Source organism: Benincasa hispida, chromosome 2 (genome assembly GCF_027475165.1).
Source record: "Benincasa hispida cultivar pf3 chromosome 2, pf3_genome.v1.1, whole genome shotgun sequence".
NCBI lineage: Eukaryota > Viridiplantae > Streptophyta > Magnoliopsida > Cucurbitales > Cucurbitaceae > Benincasa > Benincasa hispida.
In genome coordinates, this window is record NC_143479.1 from 4,310,031 (window position 1) to 4,328,349 (window position 18,319).

The 18,319-nt window shown below is 34.3% G+C and overlaps 2 protein-coding genes and 1 long non-coding RNA gene across 6 annotated transcripts; 2 read left to right on the forward strand and 1 right to left on the reverse strand.

Moving 5' to 3' along the window:
• Positions 1-254: 254 nt before the first annotated feature.
• On the forward strand, positions 255-5,740 carry LOC120071244 (P-loop containing nucleoside triphosphate hydrolases superfamily protein). 4 transcript variants are annotated; one of them, XM_039023403.2, is made up of 12 exons: positions 255-443; positions 678-1,340; positions 1,520-1,632; positions 1,736-1,855; positions 1,950-2,037; positions 4,071-4,162; positions 4,241-4,345; positions 4,623-4,732; positions 4,849-4,936; positions 5,049-5,084; positions 5,180-5,263; positions 5,336-5,740. In XM_039023403.2, the coding sequence occupies exons 2-11, from the start codon at positions 692-694 to the stop codon at positions 5,261-5,263; spliced, it is 1,485 nt and encodes a 494-aa protein (XP_038879331.1). In that variant the 5' UTR covers positions 255-443; positions 678-691; the 3' UTR covers positions 5,336-5,740. The 4 variants fall into 4 exon arrangements, with proteins under 4 accessions (XP_038879331.1, XP_038879328.1, XP_038879329.1 ...); XM_039023400.2 differs by having other exon boundaries at positions 5,180-5,740; XM_039023401.2 differs by having other exon boundaries at positions 290-443; positions 670-1,340; positions 5,180-5,740.
• An 887-nt stretch (positions 5,741-6,627) lies between these two features.
• On the forward strand, positions 6,628-6,966 carry LOC120071167 (uncharacterized). Its single transcript, XM_039023273.1, has one exon. The coding sequence runs from the start codon at positions 6,628-6,630 to the stop codon at positions 6,964-6,966; it is 339 nt and encodes a 112-aa protein (XP_038879201.1).
• Positions 6,967-14,540: 7,574 nt separating this feature from the next.
• LOC150037595 (uncharacterized) lies at positions 14,541-17,652 on the reverse strand. Its single transcript, XR_016527693.1, has 2 exons — positions 15,031-17,652; positions 14,541-14,943 (listed from the first exon to the last, which is right to left on the reverse strand). It is a non-coding gene; the product is annotated as an uncharacterized LOC150037595 (long non-coding RNA).
• Positions 17,653-18,319: the final 667 nt, after the last annotated feature.

The following is an 18,319-nucleotide window of genomic DNA, read 5'->3' on the forward strand; positions in this document are numbered from 1 at the left end:
ATAATCAAATAATTAAAAACATAAAATAACTAAAATTATAAAATTAGATAATAAGTAAATGAGTGGAATTCTCACAAATATATGTGTAATTTTAAGATCCATAAAATGTCACTCTTTACAGGCAAAGTGGTAAGTAGATGTGGACTTACATGGACACCAAACAATAATTACAAGGCACATGAACAAGAGTCACACATGGTTTTAGGACACTAAGCAATTTATTATTATAATATTCATAATAGATTCTGAATTTTAGGGTTTTCTTCTTTTTTTCGTTTTTTTCTAATAGTTTTGGGCTGCAGATTACATTGGGCCCACGACTGGAAAGGCCAAATGAATGAGAGAGGACGACGAACAACTTGAAACTCAAGGACGATTACATTGAGGACGACGAAGAAGGAGAAGGCGAACGATTCTGGTGAACAAAGGGCCAGAAGGCCAAGGTATTTCTTTCTTCTTAGCATTGTTAAATGCATGTTTTTTATTATTTTTTTTTTTTTTTAAAAAAAATTATTTGGGTTAAACTCTCTGAAACCATGGATTTTTTTTTGCTTTCTTCCACCTCTTATATGGCATATTCAATATAGCTCTTCAAAGTAAATATCATATTCAAGAATCCCAATTCCCCTGTGTATAGAACAGAATTTCTGTTTGCTAATTTAGGTTCAGGATTGTAGAAAACTGCTTGATAATGTCCGAAGAGCCCAGCTCCGGGCTTAGGCTCAAGAAGAAACTCAAACTTGCAGTTGGAAAATCCAAGAGTTCGAAGAACTTTGATAGAAGCACAGGAGATAGTGTTGAAAAAGCTGCTCGGAGGGGGAAACTGAAGCCTGCAACTGATAATGTTAAAAGACACAGAATATATGGTGGCCGAAATAGTGATATGAAGGTCAATTCATTCACTGATGTTATGAAATTCAAGAGGAAATCTCTTTCGAGAAGACGACAGGATGATGAAGTTGTTGGAATGCCTACAGTTTTGGCTTCTAAGACTTCAAACCAGTCTCTTAAAAAGCAAGATAATGGGGTAAGAAGTTCGAAAGTATTCTATGATAAAAGGAAGAGTAGAGGGGAAAAAGACCACAATGTGGAATATGTAAGGAAGACACATTCCAAAAACACCAAGGATTCGAGCAAGACATTGGATTCTACTGAGAAAAAATCATGGCGTGTAACTCATTCAGATCCTGCCAAGAAAAGAGATTCCAAGAAAAGGAGTGAAAATGGTGATCCAGAGCTCCTAATTGATCAACATCAACCAAAAAGGAGGAAGTTGGTAATTCATAGAGGTCCATACGATCCCTCTAATAAGCGGCTGGATGATGGGATAATAACTGATGGTGAGTTAATACCCATGTCTCAGTTTCCTACCAATTGGATTGATATTCTAGGCTGTAACCGTACTACTTTATTTTTTGATAGGCTAAGCTTAATGATATATTATGTTGTTTCTGTTCGCTTGAATTCCTATATGAGTTCATTTTTTCCCTTTCCTTAGAGGCTCTTCCTTTAATTCCAGAAAATGCCGGGCAGGAGAAAGCAAACTCAGAGAAAAAAGATGAGATATCAAAAAATGCTCAGTTTCGAGCCATACAACCTAGTAAATCCATCATTTCATTCGTAGAAGAGAATGTAATTTGCATAGCTATGTGTTGTTATCTGTTTTGCTTTATAGGTATTCTATTAGCGTTTCATGTGTCGTTCCATTTATGATTATTTATTATGTTGTTAACAGTTTTTGGGCCGTAGGCGCATGATTGAGATTAAAAGAGCAGGCTACAACACCGATCTCACTGCCCCTTTGGATAATATCCCCTTTTCTAACAGTGCTGAGAGAGAAAGAATTGAAGAAAATGTGTGCATTTGATATTTATGTAACAAAAATGTTAACCTTTTGTTCTTTCCCCAATCCTGTCAATTTCCTTGTGGAAACTAATTGTAATGCGCAGATATTCAGGAATAAGTTGACCTTCTTTGCTGCTGCAAAAGCTTCATCATCTTTTCCACCTCCTGATGTGCCAGAGATTGCATTTGCTGGTACGCATTTAAAGTTTTGCTCATGCCTAGCTCTATCTCAAAGTCTCGATACATTAACTAGTAGTTGCAAATTTAATTAAAATTTGTAGTTGTTTCCAATAATATTTGATATATCTGTTACTCTATTTTCCTTTCACTTATATGAGATGTTGAAGTCCACTGATATTATGAATTAGCTAGTATTTCGCCTGAAAAAATGAAGGTTTTGCTCCTCCCCACAACCCTTCTGCATAGGCATGCAAGAAAAACATTAAGAAAAGGAATATCTTTTTGGTCCTGGTTTCCATTGGGTCCTTAGGTTTTGAAATGTTGCACTTTTATCTTTGAGTTTTGGGCTTAGTTTTCATGTGGAATATTACATTTTTACAACAATTTTGAGTTTATTTTCCATTTGGTCCTAGGTTTCAAGATTTTACACTTGAAACTAGGAAAATATGAAAACTAATTCAAACTTAAGGGTTAGAATGTAATATTTTGAAATTTAGGGGTTAAATGGAAGCTATACTCAAATCTTTATGTAGAAATATACATTTTGAGGACCGAATGAAAACTATATTCAAAACTTAGCTACTAAAAAGGTCTTTTGGCTAAATGGATTTGGCATTTTAGTCAAGAAAAAGAGGTTCTTTGGAGGAATTTTGTCCAGGCGATATTTAGGTCGTCATTTTGATAAAATAATAATAATAATAATAACCATCCAACAACGGCAACAACACTCTTTGTAGAGTTAGTAATAACTCTTCCATGGCTTTTTGGTCTGATTTATGGATTGGTTCTGGCCCCCTTAACCAATGCTTTCCTCATCTCTTTGCCATTGTCGAGTCCAAATCTGCCCAGTTGAAGAGGTATGTAACCAATCAACAAGCTCTTGGGCCATAAACTTCAGAACATTCCTCAAAGATGATGAGATTAACAAATGGGCCAGTGTTACACACCACGTCCCTAGCATCCAGCTGATAGAACCCGGATATATTGAAATATAAAAGATAACGGAAATACAAGATAAACTAAGTGTTCGAGGTACTTGGACCCTCCCAATCTTGAGATAACTCTCAAGCCCTAATTCATATTCCAAAATATTGCTTACCTTCTCCATCCCGCTCCTCTCTATTTATAACCAACTTCCCTAACAAACTCCTTATCTAATTACTAATATACCCCTAATATTCCTCTAATACCAATTCTATCACCAGCTTACTGCTCCCAGTTTTTTGGCCTTGGAAACTTGAAAGCGGTGATCTTTGGTCCACCAAGTCCCTCATGAACCATTGGCCTTCTGTTGGACCTTCTGCCCAAAAGGACTTGTAGGATAATTTATGGAAGCTCGCTTGTCCTAAAAGGAACAAATTCCTATTATGGGAAATTAGTCATTCTTGTCTTTAATTCTATGGTTAGACTTCAAAGAACATGCCCGTGGATTAATCTTTCCTCATCATGGTGCTGCCTCTGCAAGGATAGTAACGAAACACAATTCCACCTTTTCTTTTTCACCCTTTTAAAGTGACAAGCGATTTTGTGCGGTATTGTCCAAACTTTGGGATGAGAGGAATGCAAGAACTTCAAGAATTGTTTTTTTAGAAAAGAAAATCTTCAAGAATTGTGAAAGATCCCCCCAAAGAAGTCTTAGAGTTGGCTATTTACAATGCTGTTTTCGGGTGTAAAAATTTACATCCTCTAAACGATTTCAATTTAAACTTCCTTGTTGCTAATTGGAAACATCTTTTGTACACCCTTTGAATCCTTTTATATCTCTTTGGATATATTTCATACGTTAATAAAATGGGTTCTTATAGAAAAAAGTATTTTTCTCAATAGCAAAATTGCTTTACTTTTGGTTAATGAATCTGTTTTTCCAACCCCTTTAACCATGCCTTTGCCTGGTTCTGGTCTGGGGGTGTTACTATATAGTTCTTATGCAATATTTTAAAATTTTCTTAGATGCTTGGTTTGCTAGAATATTTTTGAATTTTTTGTTTGGACATTAGTTCCTTGGAAGACTTTTTGATGTTGCCTTAAATCTTTCTTCATGCTAGGAAGATCAAATGTTGGAAAGTCATCACTGCTTAATGCCCTTACAAGACAATGGGGTGTTGTACGGACATCTGACAAACCTGGTCTTACTCAGGTGCTGACGTCTGTAATTCTGGCTACATCTTGTGTTGGATATGTCTATTAACATTTGACAATATTTGCTTAAGTACAGACCATCAATTTTTTTAATCTGGGATCAAAGCTATCTTTGGTGGATTTACCTGGATATGGCTTTGCTTATGCAAAAGAGGAAGTTAAGGATGCTTGGGAGGAGTTGGTAAGAATTTCAATTCTAAGTTGGCCTGCCCAAAAAACTGACTCTTTATGATAGCATTTTTTTTTTTTTTTTTTGAAAATTTCAGATATTACTTTAAACTCCCCTTAATAGTTTCTTAGCTATTGAAGTGTAAACTAACAGTGTTACACAAAGGGAAGAAAGGACTGCTTATAACATGTAGAAGTTTAGATGTATTGTTTAATTATGAAGTGCATTTTGTTTCCTTTTAGGTTTTGGGGTTAGTTTTATCTAGTTGACTGTTTACTTATATATCTAGGTAAAAGAGTATGTTTCAACAAGAGTTGGTCTTAGACGGGTATGCTTACTTGTTGATACAAAATGGGGGATGAAACCAAGGGATCAAGAGCTCATTAATTTGATGGAAAGGTACCAAACTTACAGCTAATGCAAATTCTTGCACTTAACTTTATATATAATTTGTTATATGAGTAAGTTTTCATTGGAAGTATGATGTATTGAAGCTTATGAATTCACTGTGATAGATCTCAAACGAAATACCAAATTGTATTGACAAAGACTGATGTGGTCTTCCCAATGGATGTAGCACGTAGAGCAATGCAAATTGAAGAGGTTTTTAACGCCCCATACGACTATAATATTTGTTCTTAAATCATCATTTGTTTCTTTCTTTCTTCCTTTCTTCTTTTGAGACTAACAATTATTGGTAACGACATTTTTTCAGAGACTCAAGGCAAACAAGTCAATTGTCCAACCTCTGGTATGAAGAACATTGTTTGAGTTAATTTTTCTCATGACTTTCCTAAAGTAAAATGAGAGATCTAATAGATCTGACTGTGTGGTTTATCATATCAGATGATGGTTAGTTCAAAATCAGGAGCTGGCATCCGTAGTTTAAGAACGGTTTTGGCTAAAATCGCTCGGTTTGCTAAAGTCTAGGTGAGAGGTGCCTTTTTTATGACAAGGTTAATTATAGCTAAGCAAAATAATCATAAAGCTTCTTGCGATCAGCTAAGTTTGGTAGTCAACTTGGAAATACAATGAAGTCCCTGCTACAATTTGGCTCAAATTGAGTAATACAGAATTTGGGCCGGCATAAGCTGAAAGAAATACGAGGCATCGTCTTTTTTGAGTTACAATTCAAAGATGTGAAGATGAATATTCCACAGGATCAAATGGGTTCAAAAGGGTCAATCTTGCTGCCCTTGTTTCTTGCCTTGGCTGTTTTGGAATATTACCAACTGGCTTGCGGTGTTTTCACAATCCCTAAACTTTGTTTATTTGTCCCCTTTTTGCCCATGTATGTGATGGTTTTACAATACCCATCTATACCGAGCCAGCATTTATGGAATTTTAAATCACAGATCATCTCTTGGTTACTAATATATACTGAATGAGTTAGCCTCATTTTGGTCATGGAATCTAATGTCTGATAATTTTAATTGGAAATTATGTTTTACATGTTTGCCCTCTATATAGTAGTGTTTGGAGTGAATGTCTATGATGTATTAGAGGGTCTTTATTTTATAACTTGATTTGCAAATTTCCGACTCCATGCATTGCCCCTCATAAATGGATGATGACATTGATTGTTGAGTTGAGTTGGTGGACGATTTTTGACTTTTCAACTCCATTGAACGTAAGCCACTATTCCTCTATTCCTTATTACACATGGCTGCTGATTCCTTATTTTCATTATATTATTTTTTAGATTGAAATATCATTTTAGATAAATTTATTCAATCGTAAATTTAGTCTCCATTACTTGTTTATTATCCGTGATAGATGTCTATCGTTGTTTATTAATGATTATTATTTTTTATTTGAAAATAATTCTATATTATATTTTACGTTGAATATTGCAATACATGTTTAGTCATGAAATGAAAATACGATGAGAATGGTGTTTTAACTCATTCTTTTTTTTCATCCATTATTGATTATTATAGCAGCCAGCCACCATTATAATATCCTACTACTTTTATTTATTTGTGTATTTTGCAATAAAATATTTTGCTTGTGGCATTGTGGGTTATCACTAACCAAATCTTTAACCTTATCTGATTATTAATATCATTTGTCTTGGCATCCCTTTCATTTTAGTCATAAGAAATAATAAAAAATGAGTGGTTAGGTTAGGTGGAAAAGCAAGCAACCTCCAAATTCCCCAATTTTGACAATTCCTTCACTTCACTCGTTGATTTACCCTAACAATCATTTCTTCCCTTTCCCTGTGCCTAAATTCTCTCCCTTAATTCAGATCCAGAGGTTAGAGAAAGAATAATAATTGGAAGAAAAAAGATATGTGTCCGCTGAGATTTATTCTCATATTTCTCTCAGCGACACTTGCCGGCTTCTTCCTTCTCCGTAACCTCAAATCTCCTCCTCAAGATTTCGTGGCCGGCGATAATTCCGACGATAACTCCAAGGAATTGAACTCCGATTCGTCGTCCTCCTCCGAGGTTCTTGTAATTGTTCTTCATCGGAATCTTGCATTTCCTTTTTCTTTGTTTGTGTCTGAATGGAACGATTGTGGTATGTTTGAACAGGTGTCTTCGGGGTTCTGGACGGTGGTGGACATGGCCAGCGGCCGCTACTTGTGGAGGCATTTGTTTCCGTCGTCCAAGAAGCCTTCCGATTGACGATACTATACGATACGATGTCGGACTTGTGAGTGTTTCGGCGGCCTAGGGCTCATCTTCTTCTCTTGTATTGTATGAATAATAATCTCTTTTACCCTTACCACCTTCGAGTAGATTTTGTAAAATTCCTCTTCTTCCATTCCTATCGAATGTCGTCGTTAACATCTAAATCTGTAATGGAAAATTGAAATACTAAAAGTGTTCAGAAATGCTCAGTCGTAAATGCTTCTGATTTCAATTGGGATTTTCGAGTTTCAATAGTATCAAACTTCAAAGAAAGGAAAAACTTTTACTGTTTGTTTTGGATAGGAATCGATGATATACTCTTTTACAAAAATACATTTGCACTTGAGTTGTATTAGTACTTCGTATGAAAAAAATGTTCTTATCGTCCATTTCTCCAGTCTTCTGCTTCAATCTACAGTGAAACCAAGGTTGGAATACCAATCTGGAAATATCGAAGCTCCGTTTTTATGGAAATTTCAGAACAATTTATTGGAATTGATGTGGATAAAAATTGTTATACTTGGTTAATGAAACTTTGATTAAGGTTTACTTAGATTATAATTGATCATTTTTATCATTATTTTTTAAGTAACACAATATTGAGATATCTGTTATAAATGTCTGAGTAAATGTTATGCCAGAATAGAAATTTTAAAAAATGGAAAAATAATTACTAACATAATATAAAATTTAGAAATATTTTTCAAGTAAAATGATATAAAAACCATGAAAATTTTAGATGGTGAAAGAAAAAAAAAACTTATATCAATTTAACTTTCGAAGTAAAATCATGTGAAAAGTTAAAAATAAACATAGATTCTTGTGTTTTTTCCAATTATTTTTTTTAGAAATGAAAGTTTTGAGTTGATAATAAAACTAAAAACTTGAGAAAAGATGGAAATTAGAAAAAGTAGTAGGTCTAAAAACAGATCTTTATCGAAAATGACATTTGACACGGGAAACTATAAATTTATAGACCATAAATTTGAAAATTTTGAACTAAGCTAACTTAACTAATTTAAAAAATTGTCAAATTTTCTAAATTTTTTTAAAATCTTGAACTTTCATCGAAATGAGGGAAGAATAAAATGAACAAATTCTGGAAATATTCTCGAAATTTTCTAGAAATTAAAAGAAGTCTCAAAATTTTATCGAAAATTGGAGAAAACGAAAATTTCACTCATCTACATTTCGAACCCCTCGAAATCTCGAAATTTCGAGATTTCCATGGAAATTTTAAATCATGGGTGAAACACTTCTCTATTTTTGTTGGTTTTCTCTCTCGTTCAATATTTTCTTACTTTACATATTTGTGTTTTCCTTTTAAGATTTCAATATTCTAACAAAGTTGCACATTAATAGTTGAGTGCGCGTTAATAAGTCGAAGTCATTTAAAACTAAAAACACATTGAGATTTGGATAATCATTTTATCGAATCTTTTTGTATTTGGCTATTCAACTTTTTGCCGAGTTTTAATGAATTTTTTTTATTTTTAAATGAGAGAATCTATATGAAAAAAATGTGGATATCTATATAATTTGTTTTAAAGTTAATTCTTTTTCAATTTAAGATAATTTTAAAGAAATTGACAGTACTATCAGTAGGAGGACCTTTTATTATTATTATTATTATTAGTTTGGAAGATATTAAGAGTATGAATCAAACTCTTGAAAGTTTAGAAACATTTTTGAAAGGAGCAATTAACGATTTTTATCCATATACCAATGATGAGGGTATTTTTATTTTTTTTTAAAAATTAATGGTATTTTTGATAGTTGGTTATTATAGTCCTAATGGCAAGAGTTTTTTTTCTTTTATGAAGCATTTGAGGCAAGAAATTGGTTATTATAGTCCAAAGTTATTATAGTTTGGTTATAATAGTTAATGTTTGAGGTGTAGATTATTTTAGTTTGGATTATGGTAATATGTGTTTGAAGTGTAAACTATATTAGTTTGAAAAGAAAACAGTAAACATTGTAACAAATAATTAAAAAAAAATGATCAATGTAAAATAGTAAAAACTGTGGTAAATAGTAAAAATTATACCAAATGGAGGTTTTAAAATAGTGTAGTTAATTGGGAAGTACAAAATAGTATTTACTGTAGCAATGAGAAATTATTGTAATCTTATGATAGTCTGCCTCAAATGCCCCAAAAGTTTAAAGATATTATTGAAAATTTTGAAAGTGACACAAAGGACAAAGTTAAGGGGTATTTTCCATAATCTAGTCAATGAAAAATATTTTTTTTTATTATAGGGAGAAAAATATATTTGGTACTTAGGTTATAAGTCTAGTTTTCATTTAGTCCATAGATTTCAAAATGTTACACTTTTAGTTATAAGTTTTGAGTCCAATTTTAATTAATTAGTCCTTAGATTTCAAAAGACCCTTGAGATTTATTTTTTGTTTCAGTTTTGGTTCAAGGTTTCAAGATATTTATTTTTTATTTTTTACATTTTTAACTAAATACTCACATTTAGACATTAATCTAAATGAATTATAAGAATCATACTTATTTAAGGTTCACTATACTTCGTCAGTATTAAAATGAATTCTAAAATTTCATTTCATAATTAATTTAAATTAGTTAATAGACATTAATGTTAAAAACAAAAGTGCCTATTTCATTAGATGCTAAAAGTGTGAAATTTAAGTACCAACAATGTATTTTCCCTATAATAATAATAATATAATTCAACTTCTAAATCTTAACAATTTGTGATCACAAATTGAGACGATAAAAAAGCATATGAAAAATATATTTTGGTCCCTAAGTTTTGGGTCTAATTTTTATTTGGTTCCTAGATTTTAACTGTTACACATCTAGTCCTTAAATTTTGACTCAAAATTTCATGTAGGGGGACACAAGGTCATATAAATATGATAGATATTATATGCATCTTCGATATATATAATATAGTCAAAGTGAACATAGCTCAACTGATATACGACTATGTTAACTACCAAAGTTATATATGATTGTGTTAGCGACTAAAATTATATTTTAAATTTATTTAATTAAAATATAAATTTGAATTTATAAAATGATTGAAAACTGATTTATTAAGTAGGGTTGATTTCAAATATAGCAAAATGAACCAGAATATTTACAAATATAGTAAATTTTACTACTTATCTACGACAGATCATGATAGACCTCGATAGACTACTATCTATGTCTATTTGTGTCATGATAGGCACAGATAGTAAGATAGTAGTCTATCACGGTGTATCACAATTTATTGCAGATAGATTATGATATTTTGTTCAGCAGTTTTGTAATTTAAAATAATTTTTCCATTAAGTAAAGTAAAGTAATCAGAATAAAAAGTTTTAATATAAACATTAAAATCTATTTATCACTACAAAGAGCCTATATTATTTAGTTTATATATATATTGTACATATTTTATATTATATTGTACATTAGTCTCTCGAGTCATTAGGACAAGTGGAAGATTGTTGGGATTGATGTTCTAATTCTTCCGGAGTCTCGTTGTTTGTAATGATACACATTGTTTGATGAATAAAATAAATGTTATTTCATTCTGGCATTTACTCATATCCAATAAATAAAGCTCATTGGTTATCTTATATAAACTTAAGCATGTATATGCGATATACAAGTAGATCATGCCTTAAGTGATAATCTAAATAGGTCTGTAGTATAAGGATTAAAGTGGTCCAGAGTCTCGTTGTTTGTAATGATACACATTGTTTGATGAATAAAATAAATGTTATTTCATTCTAGCCTTTACTCTTATCCAATAAACAAAACTCATTGGTTATTTTATGTAAACTTAAGCATGTATATGTGATATACAAGTGGATCACGCCTTAAGTGATAATCTAAATAGGTCTGTAGTATAAGGATTAAGGTGGGATACCTGATCCTGGTCACACTACGGATACGACCCGCTTTGTAGAGGTTTGCAAGTGTTGTAAATTACTACAAATGGTAGATCCTGACCATTCATGTGGAGATGTACGAGCGGAGTGTCCTATACAAAGAGTTTGTATAAGACCGGACTACGAGATGATTAGACTCTCTGTATAACGCCATTGATACTAGAGACTTACATCTCACCTAAACGACCATATGTGACACGACCTCAATCCTGAGTGTTTTGGAAACTCTTGCCTTTGAGGGCGGTCCTTTGATTAGTATAGGTGAGAGTGGCTAGATTGTCAATTCAACATGCCTACCTTTTTGGGGACTTGTCTGATCTAGGAGCTAGGAATTCAATCCACAAGATGGAATTCACTTTTTTCTCGAAGCAGGGATAAGTAGAGAGATTGCTCCCCTAAGTGCTGATTCTGGGGCTTGAACATAGTGATCACAACTTCACTTTGGAAGAGAGGACTCAGTCATAGTAGGACTATGACTTATGTTCATTAGAGGGATCAATGGTACTTAAGAAGTTAGATGTAACTACAGAGACATAACGATTATTGGCCGAGCTGTACTTACGAGCGATCTATGAAGGGTTTCCGCACTGTTGATTGGTTAAGATGGACACATAATATATCTGTAGTAAGGAGAGTTTGACTGTCGGTCTTTAATGGAGTGCCTGACAGTTAACGAATGGTGGATCCCGTGACTAAAGAGTTTTGTCAACTATTCACGTACCGTTGGAGCTTCGAGCTACAAGTCCATAAGGTCTCCTTCGTAGCTCAATGGATTTAGTTAATGACCAGTTCTTGGTTGAAATGTTCAAATTGACAAGAGGCATTTTGATTATATATGATATGATCGGTATGATGTATGAGATACATCTAGTGGAGAATTAATGTAAATGAGATTTACATTAAGTGCCATTGAATAGAAAAAGGGCTATGGTTTATATGTTTCATGAGATGAAATATTCAAACTATAGGTTATAAATATAGTATGATAAGTTGGTTATCATTTATATTTATAATAATATTAATTATTGAATAATTAATTCTTTTTCTCTAACAACCAATTGAGTGGGAGGTTATTAGTGGTTTCATGATAACCATGAGATAAAAGGAAAATTGTTTTTCTAATTTTAGTAAGTTTTTACAATGTTGAAAAAATTGATTTTGAGATTTTTTCTCTCGAAAAATAATCTCACGGAAGTTGTCAAGTAAATAGGATTTACTAAGTGACAGCTTGCCAAAGGTAAACGATCGTGTAGTGTTTCTAGGCGACAGACACGCAGCTAAGCGATGAACTAAACGATCTCTTAACTTTCTCTAGACGATCGCTTAGGTTTTACTAAACGATTGGGCATCAACCTAGACGATAGGTTCAGCCTTCTCCCACTTGCTCAATCGTTTACACGATTATTATTTCCTCTATCTTCTGCCTCAAACCAAGTCCACACAGAGCCCACCATATGGATTCTCACACTAAGAATACCAAGGTAGCCTTCTTGGTGGTGTCATACTCAACTCGATGCCGTCGAGGTTCTGTGGAAGCTGTTCGTGCTGTTGAGGTGTTCGTGATCGAGGCGATCGCTGAGTTCGAGTGCGCGGTGTTTGTGCTGTGTAGAAGTCATGTTGGACAAGCGTTCGAGGTTATTGTGTTCAAGCGTTCGTGATCAAGAAGCTAGGCGATGAGTCTACAAATGTGTGTAAAATTTCTTTTTGATCATTTGTATTTTCATGCTATAATTTCTCTAATGAATGCATAACCATATGTATCATTTTATGACTGTAATTTGTAAAGTTCATACATGATTGTAATTTGGAATGATCTTTCCGCTGCTCATGGAAATCCTCATGCACAATTTCCTTCACAAACTTCTCTTGCCCTTGCTAGTCCAGCAAGTAATCGCTTAGCAACACCTCGGTCGTCTACACGAACAGCTTTGCATGAACTACAGGCAATGAGGACGATACCACCATTCGGAGCCCTTAGTATTCTCGGAGTGAGAATCCAAAGGGTGGACCTTGATGGAATTGGTAGAGGGGAGGAGGAAAGGCTATCGTGTACTATGATCAAGCAAGTGGGAGAAAGGAAAGACTATCGTATAGTCGAGTGCTCGATCGTTTAGTGCGGGGTACACGATCGTGTAGTAAAAGCTAAGCGATCGTCTATACGATTGTTTAGTTCAGCTCAAGCGCTAAGTGATCGTTTAGGAAAGTGTGGGCAATCGTTTAGGAAAGCGTGGGTGTGTGATTGTTTAGTAAGCGGGCATTACTGTATAGGCTCTCGAACACTAAGCGATAGAAAGCTTATCACACTGTGAGCGATTATACATGTTTAGAAAAATGAAAATTATTTTCATTTTATTCTTCAGTTACTAGAACTGAATTGAACTTCCCACTAACGCACAAATTTGGAGAAAAAATCGGCCAATTATCTCATAACTGCCCAATTAATAAAATAATAAATATAATCATATTATATTCTTAACCTATAGTTCGATATCATATATCAACTATAGTGTTTTCTTCTTTACATGATATAAATCATATTTATATCCAATTTCCTCTAAAATAATGTATCTCATATATTTAGTCAATCATATCATATATAATTAACCAGTCCAATTATATCATATATAATCAATCTCCCTCTTGTCAATTTGAACATTTCAAACTGACCTAAAAATTGATTCTCAACTTTTATCCAAGTTACCAAGGGGAACATATGGACATATAGCTCAAAACTCCAATAGAACGTGAATAGCTGACTAAACTCTTTAGCCACGAGATCCACCATCCGTTAGCTGCCAGGCATTCCATTAAAGACCGACAGCTGAACTCTTCTTACCATTGATATATTTCTATGTCCATTGAATATAACCAATTATAAATACGATAACCCTTCACAGATGCTTGTAAGTATAGTTGGGCCAATTTACCGTTTTGCCCTTGTAATTACATCTCACTCCTTAAGTACCACTGATCCCTCTAATAAACAATACAACATAGTCCAACTATGTGTGAACACCTCTTGGGCCATGAGAAGGTGTGTGGTGCCACATCATTCAAGCCCTGGAATAAGTCCTTAAGGGAGCTATCTATCTGCTTACCCCTGTTTCGGGAAAGGAATGAATTCCATCTTGTGTAGCTGAGTTCCCAACTCCCAAATCAGATGAATCCCCAAAGTGGTAGGTTTGAGTCGACGGCCTAGCCACTCGCACCCATGCAAATCAAAGGACCACCCATAATAGCAGGAGTTCCCAACTCACTCAGGGTTGAGGTCATGTTATCTATGGTCATCTTAGTGAAGTGAAATCTTTGTCATGAACGGTGTTATATAATGAGATGTTAACACTTCGCGATCAGGTCTTATACAAACTCTTTAATAGGACGTCCTCGCTCGCATGTCCTCTACAAAAATGATCAGGATCAGACCATTTGTGATAAGTCACAACATTTGTAACTATTCCACAAAGCGGGCCGCATCCGTAACGTTACTAGGATAAAGTTTCCCTTTTATATCCATATACTACAGACCATTTTGGTTATCACTGAAGACATGATCCATTTGTATGTCATCACATACATGCTTAAGTTACATGCAAACAACCAGAGATTTTAGTTTATTGGTTTGTGGTAAAGCAAATAAAATATCCAAATGAGTAAAATCAAGAAGTGAAGTAAATATCATATATTATACATCACAAGCGTTCGTACAAACTGTTTAAAAACTATAGGACATGAGAATTTAGGGCATTAACCCCAATAAGTCATACTATCAATTTGTCTTACAAGCATACACCTAGTGTCTGGCACGTGGATAGTTCCAGTAGTAAGATTACTTACTTCAAACCAAAATTCCACAGATAAAAATCAGACTACCAACTCAAACAGTAACTCGAAGTAGTGGCCCTAACATACGAATATAATCAAACAATTTTAGTTCAAACCATAACTGCGAAACTTCAAACCCAAGTCCAAAATATCCAAAAACTTACCCAAAGAATGAAGATCACTTCCAACTTTCCTCGACGACGCTCCTTTTGACTCTCAAATTCCTTGACAAACCAGCTTTAAACAACATCCAATAAGGTGCATAAGAAATAATGAAACCCAACATTAATGGCTAAGAGATTAAACTGATTGCCACAACCTTACCAACAGATCTGATGAAGAGTAAGACGACGGGGCTGGGAGGCGATGGATCGGCGTGACTGGAAGTGACTGGCGGCGACGGACACACGACTGGAGCTGCGGGCTGGGCGCCGGCTGAAGACTAGTAGTGCCAGTGCTAAGGCGACGACGATACGGACGTGGCGGCTAGGTCGCTATAACGGTGTTGGACATCCTGATCAAAGGCGACGTGCTGGCAAAATCGAGCGAAGAGGTGTTGGCAGCTTACACGGCGGTCGCTCGAAGTTCGACCCAAGTGGCGCTGAGCTTCAGCATGTAGGTGGCTCACGATTGGCTATAGGCTGACGGAGAGGAGGGCGTTCGACGTGGTGGCTCTCGGATGGGAGGGGAGTGCGGACAAAGAAAGGAAAACATGGGGGGTGGGGGGTGATGGAGGGGGCGTACGCGTAAGGGAGAGAGAGAGAGAGATTGAGGGTTTTAAAAGAAAAGAAAAAAAAGAATTATAATAAAAAATAAAATAAAATAAAATAAAATAAAATAAAATAAAATAAAATATTTTACTTTATTTTATTATATCCTATCTCGTATTATTTTATCATTTTCCCTTCCAAATTCTATTTTTAATCCCACTTTCCCTTGCCATTCCCAACTCCAAAAAGAATTTAACTAACCTCCTTCAAAATGATATTAATTTTTTACATCAATTTCCAACTTTAATAATTAAATTCCAGCAGTTACACTTAAAAGTGCAAAATTCCAAAGGAAATTACTGAAATTACATTACTAACAAAATTTGAGGTGTTACACGTAGCGTCACCAGGATAAGGTTTCTCTCTTTTATCCATATACTACAAACCATTTAGGTTATCACTTAAAGCACGATCCACTTGTATGTCTCCACATACATGCTTAAGTTACAATGATAACCAGGGATCTTAGTTTATTGGTTTGTGGTTAATACAACTAAAATATCTCATATTTCATAGACTGAAGTGAATAAAATATCTCATAACAGATGTTTACAAACTATATAACCCTACGAGATTTAGGGCATCAACCCCAACAGACAGGAGTTCACAACTCACTTAGGATTAAGGTCATGTTACCTATAGTCATACTGGTGAAATGAAAGTCTTTATTATGAACGGTGTTATAATGCTAAACATTTCATGCTCCGGTCTTATACAAACTCCTTTGTATAGAATATCCTCGCTCGCATGTCTAATACATAAATGATCATGATCAAATCATTTGTAGCACTTTACAACATTTGTAACACCTACAAAGCGGACCAGACTTATAGTGTCACCAGGATAAGGCTGGATAAGGTATCCAACCTTATCTATATACTACAGACCATTTAGGTTATCACTTAAACATGATCCACTTGTATGTCTCCACATACATGTTTAAATTACAAATACTGGATGTTAGTTTATTAGTTTGTGGTTAATGCAACTAAAATATCACATATTTTATAGACAAAGTGAATACAAATATCATATATTATTAATCATATAAGTTTGTTTATACATGATTTGCAAACTATAGGACACTACAAGATTTAGAGCATCAACCCCAATAATCTTCCACTTGTCCTAACAACTAGCCAAATGAGCTTGGGCCAAATTTAATTGTTCAACAGTTGGTTGTTGTTCAAGAAGAGCCTTATAAGCCAACAACAAACTTCGAACATCTTCAATAGAAGGTACATCAGACTGATTCTGAATTGAGGTTACAAAAACATTGTACTCAATACCAAGTCCTTCCAAGATGTAACCTAAATGATCTCTAAAGGAGATAGGTTCTCCAATGGCAGAAAACTTATCAACAATTTTCTTAATCTGAGATAAGTATTGAGTAATAGTCTGACCTTCTTTTCTGATCTTATGAAGTTTAACTTTAAGAACCATAATTCTAGCAGTGATTTTAGAATCATACATACGACGAAGAGACTCTGAAATTTCATGAGCAGTTTGCAGTGACATTATTTCGCCCATTTTCTCTTTAGATAGAGAAGAATAGATCCAGCACATTAAAAACCTATTTAACTTTTTCCAGTAAGTAAAGTCATCACTCACCTAGGTTTGATTGGCATCAAGGAATTGAGGAGGACAGGGAACCCGACCATCCAAGAAGCCTTCGAGCCCATTGACAATGACGACATTTAGAAGTTTTGTCTTCCAGAGAAGATAATTGGTATCATTTAGTTTGATCGTCAAGGTTTGGGGAAGGGTAGGCAGCATTAGATAGAAGCTAGGATAGTTGGGTCTGGGAAAATAGGGATTGGAAACGGGTTGGTGTGCTGAGAAAGGGGGAGTAAAGAAGGAAAGGACCTGAGGAGGCATCTGAGGATAAGCAGGAGGTGGAGGATAGGTTTGAGAGTTCGGAAATTGGGGTTGAAAAAAGGAAGGTTGTCAGAACGACACAGTGAGAGGTCTAGCCGTATAGATAGGGGTTTTTCGCTGAGGAGTAGCCATTGATGTCAGTGGAGGAGTGAAGGGTGTGGTGGGAAAAATAGTTTCAGTCACCGGTAGTTGAGAAGAAGAAGAAGCCTCAGTCGTCATGATCAGGGTAAAGGAGCATGAGCTCTAATACCATAAAGACTTTAGAGGAAGACAGAGAGAATAAAAAAGTTTGTATATTCCCACTGATCTTGAATGAATACAACATCAACCAATATAAAGAAAAGAGAGGAGCCACGTGTAACAATATAATTGGAGAATAAATAACAAACTATATGGGAGGAAAAATAGAGAAAAAAACCAACAAAAGTAAAGATAAATAGCCCTTTAACAATTGTTATTTTGATTAAAGTCTAAATTATCTTGTTTGAATTTTTATTCTATAAAAATAAATCTCTATATATAACAAAAATAAAATTATAGATGGTGAGATCTGAAGCGGCCTTTTATTATTATTTTTTTTGTAAATTATGTTTGAATTTTTATTTCAAAATATATTTTTATTCTATAAACTTTAGGTTCAATTATCATTATTACAAATATTTTTATTCTATAAACCAACTGGCCAAAGGCCTGGCCCTGTTTCTTGTGAGAGGTTAAAACATGCGTGGTTGTTTTACAAGATCTCGCTTTTAGTTTATAGAGTGGATCAAACATATGTTCAACTTGATTTGTTGGTGCAGTCATTTCGTCATCTTATGATTTAAAACTCGATTCCGCTTACACAGACAACTATGTTATTGCTTGATGAGTTCCTTCGTTTGCTTTGTGTGCTCCTTCGATTTTCTAGTAGCAAGATCTGGCTTTTCATTTGAAGAAAGCAACTAAGATTCATAGTTTATGTCACT